The sequence below is a fragment of the Atractosteus spatula genome, chromosome 5 (genome assembly GCF_055471065.1).
Source record: "Atractosteus spatula isolate fAtrSpa1 chromosome 5, fAtrSpa1.hap1, whole genome shotgun sequence".
NCBI lineage: Eukaryota > Metazoa > Chordata > Actinopteri > Semionotiformes > Lepisosteidae > Atractosteus > Atractosteus spatula.
Genome location: NC_142710.1, coordinates 60,868,682 through 60,886,925, shown reverse-complemented (window position 1 = coordinate 60,886,925; position 18,244 = coordinate 60,868,682). Strand labels below are relative to the sequence as shown.

Genomic DNA, 18,244 nt, shown 5'->3' with positions numbered 1-18,244 from the left:
ATATTGATGCCTTCCATTAATCCTGTGGCATAAATATATTAATAAGACAACTGGCAGAAAACATTTGGTTTGCACCTGCTAAATTCAAGCTTTGTTAACATTGTCTGCTGAAATGCTTTTTTAAAATGGCCTACAAAGGCTTATTAAGACTATATTGTGTACATTGTATTGTGTACATTTTAGGCATTTTATTTTTGTTCCTTGCCAGTTTCCATTGCTATAGAGCTGTGCAAGAGATCTGATGCTCAGAATTGAAATGTCAGTTTTAGTGGAAATAATATAAATGTTGCAAAGCAAATAAGGTGGCACACTGCTGTTAGGTATCATGATCTTAATACTTTCATCTTATTCACTAAAACAGTAACATAAAAGAATGACAATCTTGAACTTATACTGTTATTTTTTATTATGTGTTCAATTAATAAGTGTTCTTAAATTCTTTGCATTTCCAATAGTTAACTGACATTGTGCTATGTAATAAGTTGTTTTCTTTTTTGTGATTTATATCCACTGTATCTTTTTTCAGAATATTTTAATCTTTTGCTCACCAAAGTGATTTTGCATCTGAAGAGCCACCCAAATGAGATTGTTTTTAATCGTTTGGTTGCATAGTGGCATAGAAAAATAAACTGCCCAGAACCAACTGATTATTTGTAGTTATTAACAATACAATGTCACAAAATGTATTGAAGTGAATGGGAGGGAGGTCCTTGTCCTAGTGTAATTAGTGCACACATTGCCCATCAGTGTAGCATTGTGGAAACTGGTCCTTTTACTCATTTCATTTCTGTCATTCAGAATTGAGGAGTCTTTTCACAAGCTTCTAAATTCTGAGTTTTAATTAGTTTTAACAATCCTAACATGCTGTGCTTTGCAGTTGACAATCATCATAAATAACATAAAAATAGGATCTCCAGAGGGTATTAATTTCACCAAATAAGTTTTAAGATATATGAAGAACTAAGAGTCCCAAACCAGAGTCTTTTCAGACAGATTTTGTTAAATTTAGGGGCGTCTGAACTAAACAGCGAACATTCAGAATACCAGAACCTGTTTACCAAATATAGCATTTAAAAGTGGCCAAAAGATCAGCCAAAAAGAGGGTACCAAACCATTCACAGCTTTAAATGTCAGCACAGGAATTTTAAAATCAATATGAGACTTGACCAGACGTCAGTGTACAGATTCCAAAACAGGAGTAAGATGATCACTTGAATGAGACCTGGTCAATATTGGCTTTTGAATATACAGTATTATCATGTGTGTTTGGTGTTGTCAGCCTTTGTTTAAAGCAGGGCATTGCAGTAATCAAGACAGAAAGAAACAAAGCCATGAAACAGTTTTTCTGCAACAAGAGTAGACTATACAGTATGGAGCCAAGCAATATTATTTAGATGAAACAGTACATCTTAGCTGTATTCTGTAGTTTTGGAATCTGAGAATCACAAATTAAGATTGAAAATCAGATCCATATTTATTTTATGAAAGCAAAACCCAATTCACACAGATGAGCTGAAAAACCTAGCAACATGAACACAGTCTTTTTAATGGCTGCCTTGACACAAATTCAGCTAATATTGGAAATCAGATTTGGAAGCAGCCACCTCAGTGTCAGGTTTAATCAGGTTTTATTTGTGATTTGTGATAAATCACAAATAGAATATCCTCTAGTTTTCTACCAAGGTTTCTTATCTGCTCTTTTGATTTACTGGTTACATTTGTTCCTCGCAGTTTAAAGGAGATACAAGATCTTTTAACTTGTGAAAGTAGGTTCTCAAATTTCTCCTGTGGGCCTTAAGTGACTTAGCTTGAAAGAGAAATGAGGATCTCACATAATTGTTACTTATGTAGTAAATATAAGGATCCGATTCTTTAGAATTTTTTTCATCACTCATGTTCACTGTATTGCATGAAGAATTTTTCCCTGCTGCTATTATTGCTAACAGTAATTACTAAATGTAAAAAGCCATGCTAGCACCTCACACAATTAAATATGAAACAAGTAAGGAATGAAATCAACAGAGAAGCTAGGTGGTGTTAACTGCCCCTTTAGGATATGAGGAAATTGGAAGGCACACAATGGGAAATGAGGCAAGAATGATCGAAAGGGGAGAAGACTCTTTGAACTATGCGTTTTTGTGGTGCAGCTTGAAACTGTTCACTCTTCACTGGCAGACACCTGTGTCGGGATGCCAAAGACGATTTATTTACCACTGAGCCTTGATCTCAACCTTATAGTCATTTAGAAAGCATTAGCCTGAGGATGAATGATGCAAGCATATGGCATGATTCAATAATGTAAACCACACGTCTGATAATGGGCCTTGTAATCTGTAACCTACAGATACACGGGTTGAGATATCTGAACTGCGATTTCAATCTAAAAGCCACAACTCGCAGTCATACTTATCTGTATTTCTCTCCATTTTGGTTCTGTTTATACCTGATTTCCCAGGATTGTCATGCATGTAGCACATAGCACAAGTTTCTGTTTGAGAATGTTGCATCAGTGTGAGATGGGCTTCAAGAAAGGGATGCATTTTCATGTAATAAAAATATAATAATCATAAATGAAGCAAATTTGTTCTAACATCATGCACCTATAATTGCAGCTAGTTTTTAAGATAACATGCAGATATTATTATGTTGTATGTCATGAGTTGCAAGGGTCACATCTTGAAAAAAATATCTTATGCATAGTCCATATTTCAAAATAGCATTACTTGCCTAATATTTGTATAAAATGTAATTCCATTTTTTTCTGTTATGGTGAAGATGGAGTATTGAAACAGTTCTTCTGTTGGGAGTGCTAAGTGGAGGGAACCAGACTCAGGACTGTCTTAGTCATAAGCTTTCTCCCTCTCACTGGGAGGGAGCTAAAAGCAATTCAGAATACTCATGTAAGTCTCTGAGAATCCCAGATTGATATGAAGCTCTGACAGTTATTATTTAGGATCCGCAATGATAAAAATCAATCTGAACTAGGTATAACTGGGGAAAAAGAAATGTACTTAATCTTTAACATGCCTTTAATTTCTTCATGCCTCAGTCTGTTCATAGCAAATATCTGTGGATGTTACTTATTGCAAGATCTCAGAGATAAGACAGTGGGGGCAGAGAAGGGAAGATATGAATGTGTACAAAGAAAACAGAAGGGTCAGAGAAAGGAAGATATGAAGGCCAGCACAAAAATTGTGACAGCATTCCGAGAAGCTGCTTATTGTTTAAAATAGAACTGTGGTGTTCGGTTCTTAAGATTTTCTTACAGATAGTCCACATGTTTTTTTCCCCCTTTAGTGTGAACAAGTATTGAAGAAAACTTGTTTGTGTAAGGAAAATCAAAAGTTGCAAGCCCCTTGCCCTTTCTCGTTATCTCCTCAGAAATTCTTACAGCTATCAGGCAGTAGACTAGAGAACAGTAGGAGACTGGCAGGAAAACTCACTAATTGCTCTGAGGTCTAGCCTCGGCTAGCACATAATTAGCAGAGCTGTTCTGTCCCAGGTGAATTAAGTGGTGAGTAGATAACAGGGGAGCAGATCTGGTATGGCAAAGGGCAATCCTTTTCTCTTTGGCCTCGTTTAGACTCCCAGGTTTGCTACCTCACAGGTTTGAGTTCAGTGTTGTTAACCAATCAGTCAGTGTTGTGTTATAGAGTGACTTTCAAGGTTCTTAACATAAAAGTAAAAATCACCAGTCAAGTTGGTCAAACCGAGCACATTGGTAGCGCCATGATCTCGACATTGTGAATAAGAGCCAGAGTCATATCATGAGCCAGCACCCCACTTGCCTACAGTCTTGCAGTGACATCATGCCACACCTCCAGTCGGCACTATCTCCCCTGTCAGGCTCTGTGGTGTTTAAAGCATGTGAAAATTGGAGGATTTTGATGGGTGGGCAGATCAGAGACTCTGCCCTTCCTCATTCTCTCCGTGAACTCCAGGAGGTGTCAGTGGTAGCTGGAATGTAAAAGAAACATTTGGTGATAAATTGGGTGGGTGTAAACCACAAAAAGGCAACACAACCACAATATATGTGACGAGCAAGCCATTGGGCGTGCAGTAATGAGATCTTAAAAATAGGCAGGTCCAGGCCAACAGACATACCAGACAGCTGTAAGGTTTAAAATGGCCAGTACAGTTTGTTTCACAGTGCAGGGAAAAATCAAAACCAACAAACCAAACAAACAAAACAAAAGCCTGAGCTTCTACCTGAACTTCTTCTCAAAGTTCCCTCTCTATCATGGCTGATCAGCTACACTGCTTGCAGGTTTTCAAACAACAGAGTATCACGGACTCTCCTCGAAATTTCCATACACAAAATCTCTCTCTCAGACTCCTCATCATTTAAGACCTTTCAGATATTGTTCACAAAAACTCACAAGTTCCTTTGTCTTCGGTCAGAGGTCAGTCCTTCTCCCTCTGGTGAGTGGTACATACACGGTCAGCCCCTCAGACAGCAACCACCCACTCCTACAGACCGCCCGACTCAGGAAGTTTCCTCTTCCTGCTTTTTAAATAGTCTCCTGACCTGTTTGGTCAGGTGACGGAGAACAAGAGGAATCTGGGGAATGTGGTCCTCGTAGGGCTGTGCTCTAACAAATGGTAATATACAATATAAGGGATAGCCATCCATCCATTTTCTCACAGCTTTATCCAATACAGGTGTTGCTATGTATCCACAGCCCATCCCAGCAAGCAAAGGGCATGAGTCAGAATACACACTGGACAGGACACCAGTCTGTCACAAAGCACACACAGACACAAACATGCACGCACTCGTATCCCACGCAGACATGGGGAGAATATACAAACTCCACACTGATAGCACCCAGTAAATGAACAAACGGCCCCAGCACTGCAAGGCAGCAATGCTAGCCACAGCACCCCTGTGTCTCCCCATAGAAAAAAACATGAACCTTAATAATGTATTATGTGCACTGGGTGTTGTTTCTGAATACTGTATTTCTCAGCGATAACTCATCTACATCATTTGAAACGTGTTTGTTTTCGCAAGTGGTGATTAAAATGTTAAACAGCCAATTACCAAGTTTACCATGCAGGAATCCAATACCCACATCTAAACCTCTGGAGATATTGATAAAGCTGCTTTTTGCACTGTGGACTTGTAGTCTGAAAGGGAATGGATGGCTTCAAAAAAGTACAGACATAAGGAAAGGTCTTTGTGAGTTCTAGTTTGATACATTGAAAACAATCAAATCAGTCTCGCAAGTGAAACACAAGGAATGTGTCATTGGTAATGCTGGACTGAAAGCACTTCATTACTTCCTTCAGTCCTTGCTTCCATAGACTCTGATAGTGTTGGGGAGCCTTGGCAATGAAACAAGTAACTGTGTGTTTTTTATTCCTGACCATAGACTGTTTTATTTATAGTTTTTGTTTTATTGAAGTTGAGAAGAGGATGCATCACCCAGTCCCCAGGATAAAAACCAATCTTTATTCAGAATTCTGGGGATGAGCAGGAAAGGCTTTCCACTCCTCAGTGATTATTTGACCCTTTTGCCACACCTGTGTATGGTGCTGCATACAGTATGCCATCTTTGTTTCCTTAGCCCTAGTGAGCTTCATGTTTATTTCTGTGGATAATGAACACTGCACTTGCCCACAGACAGTGCACTTTGTGGTGCCGGTGCATCCACATATCGATATTACCCTAAGACAAACGGGGATTGGGTTCTTGCGATCTGATGTTTGTCAGTTTTTCCCAGGTGAGCCCCGATCTGTGGTAGGGGAGATCGAGTGGATCAGAAACGATATCACACATTACAGGAGCTAAGAAGATGATAGCTCTGCATTGGATGAGTTCTAGTGTTCTCCCTTTATGTGAGTTGAAATTTTCCAACTTTATTTCTGGAAAACTTTTGTTTCTGGAACATTCCATGCCTTGGATGCATGGAACTGAGGACTGGAGTCTGCAGCTGAAATCACAACACTTCTTCTGTGAATCCTCTTCTTCTTTGACTCTTGTTTTGAGGTGTACCGTATATTGATGAAACTTTTTGGATTTTTCTCTCTGGCTGGAGAGAGGGTGGCAAGGCTGTGGTAACTGGTGGCTGGAGATCTCTAATTGTATATCATGGTTCAATGTCCTTGTTATAAACTGTCTGTATGTTGTTAACGAAAAATTAAGTCTCTGTTTATGTAATTATTTATCCTATAGTAAACATCCTATAGTATAGGTTTTACTTCCTGAATTATTTTCTTGTGCATTGTTTTACTGTATAAATACTGTACTGTATGTATTGGTTTTCCCCTTTCATTCTCTGCAGAAAAATGTTAGCTTTGGTACCTAGATTGGTGAAAGATAATTCCCTTTCAAGACTGTAAAAATACGTTATAAACTGCATCAGACACTAAATTAATATGAATTATTGATACATGTCTTTTTACAAGTACATTGAAATACTGCGCAATCTAAAAATACAATATCATACAATGCAAAATTTACAATTCAGGTAAATCAGCCCATGGCTATATCACCCTGCAGTTCACAATTGGTAACCCACTGAGGCTCAGCAGGTGTGAGCCTGGCCAGTACTTGGATGGGAGCCCTCCTGGGAAAGCTAAGGTTGCTGCTGAAAGAGGAGTTAGTGGGGCCAGTTGGAGGCGCTCACCCTGCAGTCTATGTGGGTCCTAACGTCTTAGTATAGTGACGGGGACACTGTACTGGAAAAGGGCGCCATCTTTCAGATGAGATATAAAACAGAGGTTCTGACTCTCTGTGGTCATTAAAAATCCCAGGGCATATCTTGAAAAGAATAGGGGTGTTACCCTGGTGTCCTGCCCAAATTTCCCATTTGCCTTTACCGGTCATGGCCTCCTGATAATCCCCATCTTTGAACTGACTTCATTAGTCTGCTCTCCACTCCAGTGATAGCTGATGTGTGGTGAGCATGCTGGTGCACTTTGGCAGCTGTCACATCAATGATTCCTCATGTATCTTGGTTTTTGCATTTGTTTTTGAGCATTTGTGAGGATGTTAAGACTGCCAAATCAAGTGGGTGTTGAAAGCATGTACAGTGACGGTCTTTTTCCAGAGACTTAATGAATGAGAAATGCATAAGTGCATTGTTTTGTAGTTTTATGTTTGGATGAAGTCCATAATATGAAGTTTCCTTCTCTGGATAAAACATTTATTTTATTTAGAATGCCACAGCATCCTGTCCTTACACAGTCCTAGTCCTAGAATGGTTTATTTTTATTTTATATAGTAATATGCCTTTCAACCGGTAAAAGGCACAATTTGAAAGTCAAAACACCTATAAAAGATTAAGTTAATTAGCTTCTTTAATATAGTTTAATTTATGTGAATTTAAGCTTGTGTAGCCTGTTTTGTAAAGTTAAACAATACCTGAAAAAAATGTTGGAGAACTCCCTTATTTATAACCTTTTCTTCTCTTTTTTTATGGTGGTGTATAGTTCTTATTTGTTTAATGTTAATGTTTTAAAATAGTAAAAATTTGTTGAGGGAGAGAATGTTAATAACTGTTTCCTCTCTAAGGGGAGAACAGACACAGGGCTGAACTTTAAAGCTTAACTGGCTAACGATGAGACATTGCTCTAGACCTCTTCAGTCCTTCACAGAGGTAAGAATAAACTTCAGTATGAGAAGAGCTAGGTAATGATCTTTATTATTCTAATTTTTATAGGAGAAAGCCATGCTAAAGACATTAGACTAACTTTATCCTGCAAAATAATAATATTGGTTAATAATTGAGTAGTGCTTCCGAGAAATTCTCTGACTGGAGTAATGTGTGTTGCTCTTTAATTCTGTCATCACACTTAAAATTGTCTAATATTTTCTTACCATAAAGGAAGAGAAAACTGTGGATATACAGTACCACTTGCTAATCCACTACCAGTATGTTTAACCCAGTATGTTTAATGTTCTGTAAGACTGGAATATTTTTGGAGTACTAGATTTCAGTTTCATGTCTGTGTAAGATTTCTAAGCTCTGCCTTGAAACACACCCCTAGGCTCAGGTCCTTTTAGCCCAGGACGTGGAAACACAAAATCAGGTGGGCTGAGTATTAGTAAGGAAATAAGAGAGGTAAGGGCTGTGATGATAGAAAGAAAAGACCACGAATGCTACTTAGATTGAAAAAACTTGTTTTTTAACATTTCAAGCTGATCTCGTGAAGCATTCTGTGACAAACAGAAAAGCCAAAATCAAAAACAGAAATTGCTTGTGGTTTTTTTAAGCTCTTCGTTTCCAAAAAAAACTCTACTGGGGATGAGATTGTCTTAAAAACCAATGAAACACTTAGTTGTCTGCATTAGTAGAGACAGACCAGTCACAATCTTTCAAGCTGATCAAGCTACACAGGTTCAAAACAGCAGTGCAGCCAAGCCTACAAGAAGCATAGTACATACAACACCCCCGACTGGGAGCTGTAGCTATTGCCCGTAGTTTCTTCTTATCCCTGACCACACAATTAGAGCATGAATACGTTAAGTTTAAAAAGGTACAAGCGTGCTGGGCGTCAGCCCAATGGACTAAAGTCCTTAGTCACTGTACTGTAAGCGGCTTCTGAATGGCAGCTGAATCTCCAACTCACACTGAGAAAAAGAAATAAGGTGGGCCGTGTGATTTATCTGCTTATGAGTTTATCATATGTTCAATTCTTAGTGCTAATATACAATGACTTTGGTCATGAAAGCAGCACAAACACACCTTTAAACACAAATTATACACTTTTTCATTCTTTGTATTGATGAAGATACTGTGCATTAAATGCGATTGCATGATGCTATGAATAAGAATGTATTTAGGTTACTCCTTTATCAGAGGCGAGTTACCATTAGTAAACTGCAGAGTATTAAGAATACAAAGTAATATGGTCATACAATAATCACACCATACAAAATGTCTAACAAGTTACAAGGGACTTAATTACAGTCCACTTCAGCAGTAGCTAAAGTGATACAGTACAAGACACTGGTGGATCTTGGCGGGGTGCCTAGGTGGTCATCATACAGCAGTCGATTATCTGTCTTTTCATACAGCTCCCCACACTCGGGTCCTGTTGTGCTCAGATATACAACAACCTGCTGTAAATCACATGCTTGTTTAATGCACACATCCTCCCACACTCTGGTCCCGCTGCAGTCAGATATGCAACAAACCACTGTAAATTACTTGCTCATTTAATGCAATTTCAATTTATTGCAACACATATTTGCCAAATGTTCAAATTACTTGGCTTGTGCTAAGGAAAAATCAACAACAGTTCAACCACTATTATTGGCAAGCCGATAAGTTAATCAACCTCTAATAAGAAATAAACAGATATAAAGACCTTTTTCTGAGTCATATTTGGATTTATCCAAAAAGAAATCGATGTAAGTGCCTGTTTCAAACAGAAAAAAGCCTGCATGGCTTGGATGCAATCAAAATTAACAACTTTGACCTTTGGTCTGTCAGGATTACTGTGTATCCCACCCCAGCTTGAAGAGATTAAATCTGAGATGTACAATTGCAAAAAAAGGTCATGACGTTGCAATTGCAGGGAATTTTCTTATTGACCTTTAGCCAGACTTGAGCTCTGATTGAAAAGGCTACAAGTGTGTCAGTCTCCAGTATTTCTTAAGTAAGGCACTCCTGAATTAAAGAGCTAGCCTTCCTTGTGCTATACTGTAAAATGCCAAAGATAAAGAAAATGAAAAACGAAACAAAATGATCATTAGGGCTTTGGTCATTAATGGACATTTCTAAAAGCTGGGGGATTAGAGAAATGGAGCATGGAACGGGGTGGAAGGGGCAATTTAATTGCTGTACCCACAAGTGGGTCAGTTTTATCTTGCTGAAAGACCATGATACATTCGATGTGCTCAGATGCAAGCAGACAAAAAAACCTGAGGGCAGGGTGGAAGTGCTTTCAGCAGCAGTAAGGGTGCTATAATGACATCGGTTTCCCACCAGGAAAAGCCAGGAAGAACATTACGTTTTCAGCAGAAGGCCGAAAAATCCTATACTAAGTGATACATAATGAAACCCCTATAGTGGTGTTTTGGATTCACACTTTGTTCAGTAGCTGACCTTCTGCACAAAATGTGAAATGGGATTTTTTGGAATTACCTTTCTTACAAAGGAGGTGTAGGTTAATTTTAGGATCCAGCAGTTGACCCTTGAAATCACATTTCACTTTGAGGCATGTTTGCATTTAATATGTGTTGCATACATTTAATAGGTGTTGAATGTATTCAATGTTGGTTGCTTGCATATTTAAATGTTTTATGCTTAATGTTTTTTTCATGTTTTACACTCAGTGCTTGCACATGTTAATATTCATACATTCACTGTTTCATTTTTAATTGTTTTAATGTTTAATTTTAACTTCTTACATTTCTGCTATCTACTACTAATTTGGTTGACACATTCATCCAAAGTAACTTGCATTTGTACCCATTTGTATTTTACTGTAACAATTTGGGTTATGTACCTTTTAAAGGGTAAACAGCACTCTCACCTGGAATTTGAACCCACAACCTTTCAGTTACAAGCCAAAACGCTAACCACTGCTCCACTCGACTGATCATATTTGTAATTGAACTGCTCCACTCTGCTGCCCCTATTTCTAGTGCTAACAAGTTCTGTCATGCAGTATTTCTCTAAAAAAAGGAAAGCAATGTTTTAAAAAAGCTGTGAATAATTCACAAAATAAAGCCCTCGGATCCAGCCTTTAGAAATTCTGTTTGAGGGGAATGGGTCGTTGGTTGTTTCCTCTTTTCAAAAATCCCTGTATGCAAAAAATGTAGATAAATTGTAAATCAAATACAGACAAAAGATGTCCCTTGAGTAAAGTAATTCAGATTTCAAAATCTAAAAACTAGAGTCATTTTTATTAAAAATCATTACATGATAAGTCACTGGTAGTAGCATTCACCTCTGGAGTACCTGCAGACAAAATACTGTAGATTCATATTTTTTCTTTTTTCTCTGCTGCAAAGGAATGCTGTAGTAGGTGTTTAAATTTACTTAGATTTAATGTTATAGTTTATATTTATATATCTGCATACAGTGCATAAAATATAAATATTTAATTTGATTTCAGTTTTTAAAAAATCACAAGCTGCAGGCAATTAGATTCCATAATATGTTTTCTCTTGTAATTTAAAGTCTGGACTTGTTGGTCACATTAGTGGAAGCTGCCAGGCAGGCGAAAGTCACTATCTTGACAGCTCCTACAGCTGCTCACTGCTGTGAGCATTGTGTTTCCGTTTGACCATCGAGACACTGGGAGAACAACATTCAGGCTCAAGCTGTGAATTGCAATTGCTATGTGAATTCCTGGTTCTTTCGTTTTAAATGTCATCTGTAATTCAAAAACAATCTTAGCATTTTACAGCTAATTTTCCAGTTATGAATAATTGGGTTCTCAGTCATAGGTAGTCTGCAGGTTGCCACCTGAATTTAAACACACATGGCATGAGATCATATGAAGGAATAATAACAGCTAGCTTCTTAAGTTGCGTGTAACACATTCATTCAAGGTTTCAATTCCAGCATTCTTGGATGTGAATTTTAAGATCTTTCTGGTTCATTGAGGAGAACAGCTGTAGATAGCGATTTAGTATTTTAAGGATCTGCAAATGGATAACAAAGCAAAACACAATTAAAATAGGTCAGATTGTCTTTGACCTTTTTTACGTAGGTAATGTACCATAACATGACAGGTGATTTCGGTCTAGATTATCTCCAGGCAGTGACTACAAACTGGACATTGCAATTAATCACCTTTTTAATGGATTTTTGTCCAATGTGTATGCCTGGCTGAAAATGAGTAGATCAAAAGAACTTTGCTCAACAAATTATAGCTTTGTTGCAGGAGATATCTGAGCATAGGTTTGTAGACAACGACAAGGAATACAAAGACAGTTACAGAATAATAAAAAAAATCCAGTTGCATTGCATTTTGAGAAAGACCTGACAAGAGTGACAGTTACAAGATTGCCAGTGAAAATGAAAGCAAAGATGAGACAATCTGGCTGCAAACACAACCACAGGTGCTTACTCAAGCTTGCGTTATATTAACAAATCATATTAGCAGTCAAAACAGAGCTGCCCAGTGGTTTAAAGTCCTCCTGCTGCATTAGTTCAGGTGGTATATCCTCAGAAGCCAGGAAACTACAGTGGATCTGGAGAAATCCAGTCTCAAGTACATCATTAGTCTCAGTGGGCTGTTGCTGAACTTGATAAAACTTGTTTAAGGAGGGCAGCATTTTGCCAACCCTCTGTGCTGCAGTGATCGATTGCCAACTTGCCTCTCTTCCTCAGTTGTGTTAATGCAGCGCATTAATCTGCTGTAACTAAAACTCAGTTCTTGGTGCCGCTTCGGAACAAAGATCCGAGGTCAAATGACTTCGAAGGCAAAGGGGGATTTTTCATCTTAATTTAGTTACAGTGTGCTGTAGGAGGCTACAGTGCAGCAGCAGAACAATGGCTCATCCTCTGCTCTAGTCATCTTGTTTATTAAAAGGTTGAGACAACAGTGGATGCTTCTAATCAAATAAACATCAGAAGAAATCGTTATATGGTCTGTTGGTTCCGCAATACATTTCGATCACACTCTGGCCTTTAAATGAGATAATCCTTCAGAATATTGAAAAATATTATTTTAAGCAGAATCATGTCTTTAGACATTTTTTGCCACAGATTGTAGTTTCTGTTAAAGGTCAAGAGGTACAGTATGAGTGTTGCTAAGTTGTGAAAGTACACACAATGACAGGTAAAAATGTGTACTTCACTCCATATACATTCAATGGCATTCAAAATTGTTACACTGAAATACAGTTGGGAAATGTAGAATAAACTTGATTGATATAATAATGCTTTATCCCTAAAGCAAAATCTAATACAGGATGTATTGTTGAAAGTTGACTTGCAAGAACGTTTTCATCCAAATATGTCCCTCTTATTAGCAGTCAATACAAATGCTCTATGCAATTTGTCACACACCTTTAGCAGGTGGTTTTGTTTGTTCCCATTGAATTGTAATCATCTCTTAAATATACTGTACCATTGCATCTCTGGTAACTGTAAGAGAATATTGAGTCTGCCCCCCAAACTGTGTTCTCCATCACTTCCAGAATAGTGTTACAAAGAACACATACTGTAACATTCTTGACTTGTGCATGAATTTAATATATTATCACCCTAAAAAATAATCCGATTTGCCTGTATTAATGCTAATGAATTTAGTGTTACTCAGCATGAAGTCTGAGAAGTCCTGTGTATAATTAGTGAGCAGTTTTACATATTAAGGACATAAGAAGTTCTGAAGGAGTATTAATTTCACCCATCAGATCTTAATTGAAAATTTCTATTAAGGCACTGGGTGAAGATTTAAAAAGCTCTGATGCTATATTGTTGTAGCATTAATTGAAATTATTCTGCCTACCTTGAGAAAATACTTTATCTAAAACTGAATTCATTCTTATTTTAATTCACTTTTTTAATCCAATACACCACAAAGTGCGACATTTAATGGAAATAGTGCTGCTGTGTACATGGGTTATTTATCTGCTAATAAGGTCCCAGTGGATAAACTGAGCCTATACGAACATAAAATTTGTAGGTTTATTACCGAGATCGATGATTGTATACAGCTCTCTGAACTGTATTGTGAAATTGAATTTCTTTCAATGGAAAATTGACGTGACCACCATGCTAATCTATGCAAGTTTAAATGATGTGTTACCTTTGTATTTAAGAAGACTACTAAACAGTGATGCCACAGAAAATTTATAACCTGTGAGCTAGTAACAAAAAAGACTGTGTAAGTTTCTTTACTAATGGGAGAAAAGATTTACAGCATTTGGCTCTCTCAACCTTCACTTATACATACCTACACTCTTCCCATCCAGACATGTTTTTTTCTCCTGGACAAGAAAGCCCTCTGTTTTTTATTATTCCTGTATTAATTGCACCACAATTTAATCTCTCTCTGGAGACATCCAAAACAGGTAATCCTGGATCTTGTATTTTAATTCTTTATAATTTCACAAATAATTAAAAATTAATTAAATCACTCAAGAAAGCAATAGCTTTTCTACTGATAACATGAAACTATAAATCCCTTTTCTTGTCTGTGTTTTGGTTTCTTGTATGCAGTTCATGCAGAATGGCTCCTAACATTTGTCATTCTGGAAATGGTATACCAAAAGCTTATCATTTACCTGGCAAATGAAATACTCTAAAGTACTAAGTGCTGTCTTTCTTTGCAGAACCTGCTGGTGAATCATGGATGAAGAGGAGTAACTTTGACCTGGGTGACCATTGCCATGGGCGCAGCTTTGACTTGAATGGAAACTGTCAATTAAAATGATTGTATATCCATTTGTATAATAAGAAGAAGTGGATTGTTAAAAGCATGGAGCATCTGACTTTTTTATGTCTGACTGTATGGTTCAGATTAATTTGAAGTTGCACTATATCCCTAGAGGTAAAATACACCTCCATAATCTTAAATAAAATTTGAAGAAAAAAAATCACTTGCCTTTGTAATGTCATTAATAACACATTAGTGCCAAAGACCCTATAAACATATACAGTATCAATTAATATCAATTTTATTGTAACACTGAGTTTTGCCTGACCCCTTAATTAAGTTCTGCATAAAAGTAAATATTTTTATTTTCATTTTTTGCTGTTATACACACTTTATATGTGCTTTTTATTTCTTTATAATATATTGCATTAAATTTGCGCATTTCCATTCTAGTCAGATAAATCATGGCCATTTGCTGTTCTGTGTCTGATCAGGAGTAGGAAACTTTCCAGATTTTGTCAGCAAAAAAAGAAAAAGCAAATTTACCTATTCAATCATCTCTGACATCATATTTCATAGTTTTGTTCTTAGCAGCTCCTGAAAAGGCTTGGGCTTATAATGTATTGTCAAATTCTACTACCAATACCAGTCCTGAAATGAATTAAGATGTGGATGGACAGCATCTGACATGACTCAGAGCATCTCAGGACATTGGGCCATGTGGCAAGTTTGGTACACTTAAACTATGGAATATAAAGTAAAAAAACAGTATAACTAGCTAAAAAACTTTTAAAAATGGCTCATAGAACCTAGGGCATTGATTGTTGGAATGATTTTACAGTTTTCTATAACATTTTGCTATATGCATCTTTACTACACAGCTTGGCTCTGGAACAAGGTACTGTAGCATATTCTGTATATTCATTCTTGTTAAGATGCACTTACAGTAGTTTCTAATACTGCCAGTGATGCTTTTATGTACTCTTTCTACCTGTGAAATGGTGACTTATAAAAACAAACTGAATTCTAGCTCTTCACATTCATAGAAGAGTGTTTTATGAATTTGCAGGTTCTTGCACATGCTGTTTCTTAAACCAATTTAAGATTACAGGACCTTTGCAAGAAAGGGAATTGTCAACACCAGTAAAACACCAGGACGATAGCATTTGATGGACACAGAACCACAGCAATGTGTAAAATGTCTCTTGGGTCTGCTCTTTTCATTTACCTGTGTCTGTGAGGTGGTGCTTTTCCTCATTTGGAGCTAGGCTTTACTTTCAAAGTCCTTTATTTCTGAATATTCTAATTTATTATTTATGAACCACTCAGATATACAAATTTGTACACTTTCAAATTGTTTTTTCTTCCCAGAATCTGTTAACTTCCTTTAACGGTGTGCTGATAGCTTATATAATTTTTCATAAAGGATATATTAACAGAATACATTCTCAGAAACTCTGCATGGCCATAATGTTGCCATAGTGACCTTTCTTAGGAGCAGTGGTGGTGCCCAGCAGTAAGATCAACCTCTCATCTGGCTTTTGTAAAAGAGCATGGTACAGTGGTGGGAAGCACTGTTCTCATTGCCCTAAGGTCCTGGATGCAGTTTGGGCCTTTGAAGCCTGGTAGAACTTGTATGTTTCCTCCACGTTCGCTTCAGATGTTGCTGGGTGCTTTGGTTTGCTTCCTCTGATTAGGTGTGATTGTTTACTTGGTGCACCTCTCATGACTTGTTCACCATAAGATTGGCTTTTACAATCCCTGTAGCCAGTTCTGATTATGGCCCTTCAGTGATTTAGGAGACATAAATAGCATTATTCCTTTTTTATTACTGTATGCTGGTGTATGGAAGCTTCAGTTTCTTCTCCAGCAGCTATAGAAGACTTCAGCTGGACAACACCCTTAAGGACACAACTCTTCAGGAAAGCAAGGAATTGTCCTGTTGGTCAACGCATTGAGTATGTAAGTTCAAAAACTGATTGGGAAGTGACCAGTAAATGTGTGATAAATGTTACCTAAATGTGGCATCAAACAATGATGTAATTTTTTTTCACAACCCCACTGTTTGCTAAATTAATTTATTCTTCACTTAAACAGTTATCGTGTTGACTAAGGTGAGTTCATTAGTTACTGTATCTCCACCCTTCTGTCAAATTACGTGGATCTGAGAGGATAAAAATGAAATAGAGAGCTCAGGTTCGCAGATAATGTGAAAAGTAACTGAGGAAAATGCTTGATTCACAAAACACATGGAATTCTTAAACCTTGCAAAGCCATTCACCATTCTTTGCTTTTGAGAACACAAGTTCACAAAGTGATCGCAACCATTTGCTCTTAAACTATAAAAGCTTTCCCTTTAAATTCTCCTAAATCTGTGAGTAAAAGGAACATCTTCAATCTGTAAGATACAGTGCTTCAATTGATTCCAGCTCTTTGAGTACACATTGAATTTATCTGTAGCTGTCTACATTAGCCCATTTCAGAGAAATGGGATCTTTGAGGAATCCGCAATTACCTTACCACCATACATCTCCCTATTAAACAGAAACTTAACTTCAGTGTGTATATTGGCCCAATGCAACACTGTGGTATTTCACAGTTTCTAATAAGGCTTTCAATCAGCGTCTGACTGATAAACCTCACCTTAACAGCAACCTTGGCGTTCACCACGTCTGAAGGATTCTTTTAAGTGCGGTCTGCACGTCAGGGAGATATAATTAATGTGTGCTTATTTCCTCGGGAGTCATCATTCTGAATCAGTGCACATCTCTTAAAAAAACACGTCACAGAAATTATAATGGGACCCCTACATTGTAAATTGCCTTGCCCCTTTATTTACTGCCCATGAGGATTTCAGCTGTCTGTCACTTTGATGGGCAGATCACAGCACCGCTATTAAATTGGTGGAGTAGTGTTGGTATTTGACTGATTTGTCTTATCTGAAACCCTGACATTAACCATTGTAGCATCCAGCAGAATACACGCACAGACCATTAGTTTCTGGAGCCCAGTATGTTGAGTTTGATGACTGTGGTGCTGTGGAATGAGCTAGCACTGCATATGTATTAACTAGAGTCGTTCAAGTGCGTTGTACTCTACTGTAGATTTTATTTGTATAGATAACCTTAGGAATTACCTTGCAAATGAATATTCTAGCTTGATAAATGTCATATTTTCGTCAAAGAATAATATAGTCAAAATAAAACTGGTCTTCTGTTTAAAGAAAACACAGTAGCTGACATTACAAAGCCCTCTGCACATGAAATGGAAAATGATTTGGAAAAGAGGGCTTACCAGGTTGGGCCTGATTGTCCAAAGAATCTGGACTATGTTATGAGCCTACTGCGACTGATCTATTGCTTCAGTGAAGAAAAAGAGATCCACATGAGATGTGAAAGTAATCTAGAAATTTTAGCCATTAGCTGTAATGCTGGGTTGGTGATAAACAGAGGGGAAGTGGTGTTTAGGAAATTCCAGTAATATTCTTAGACAAACATTTACACCTCCCGTCTCTTCAATTGCAATTTGATTCATCTGACACTGATATTCTGAAAATTAAATGAAGCTCGGCAATACAAATATACAGAAATGAATATATGTTAGAAATTACATGAATACTGGATATTACTATGCGGGACTATTTTCTTAAATTTATCAATGTCAGGACATTAAAAAAACACCTTTCACAGCTTTGGAAATATTTTAACATTCTTCTATTTCATGCTTAAATAAAAAAAATACCATTTTAAAAATAGTATTTTATAGCAATAGTTTAAAATTTTGGACTTTTTTGGAGTATGAGTTTTATTTAAACACTTTGCAGCTAGAACACAGAAAGATATTCACAGCTCTATTCACTGGCTGAAAGTGGTGTGGTGGACAGGCATAATCAAGACAATAGTCGTATTCCGAATGGGCAGTAGGTGAAACTGGACACCATGAAGAAATGACAGAC

The 18,244-nt window shown here is 37.3% G+C and overlaps 1 protein-coding gene across 3 annotated transcripts in view; it reads left to right on the top strand.

Annotated features, from left to right (window-relative positions):
* Window positions 1-14,512, top strand: part of LOC148835383 (MICOS complex subunit mic25a-like) — a 150,865-nt gene extending 136,353 nt beyond the window's left edge. For 2 of the 3 annotated variants that reach the window (XM_088915662.1, XM_088915659.1), the window contains one exon: window positions 14,246-14,512. In XM_088915662.1, the coding sequence (XP_088771788.1) occupies window positions 14,246-14,269 (24 nt within the window). In that variant the 3' untranslated portion in view covers window positions 14,270-14,512. Of the gene's footprint in view, window positions 1-7,519; window positions 7,599-14,245 lie in introns of those variants that run through there. The other variant, XM_088915661.1, reaches the window with a different exon arrangement.
* The last annotated feature ends 3,732 nt before the right edge of the window (window positions 14,513-18,244 follow it).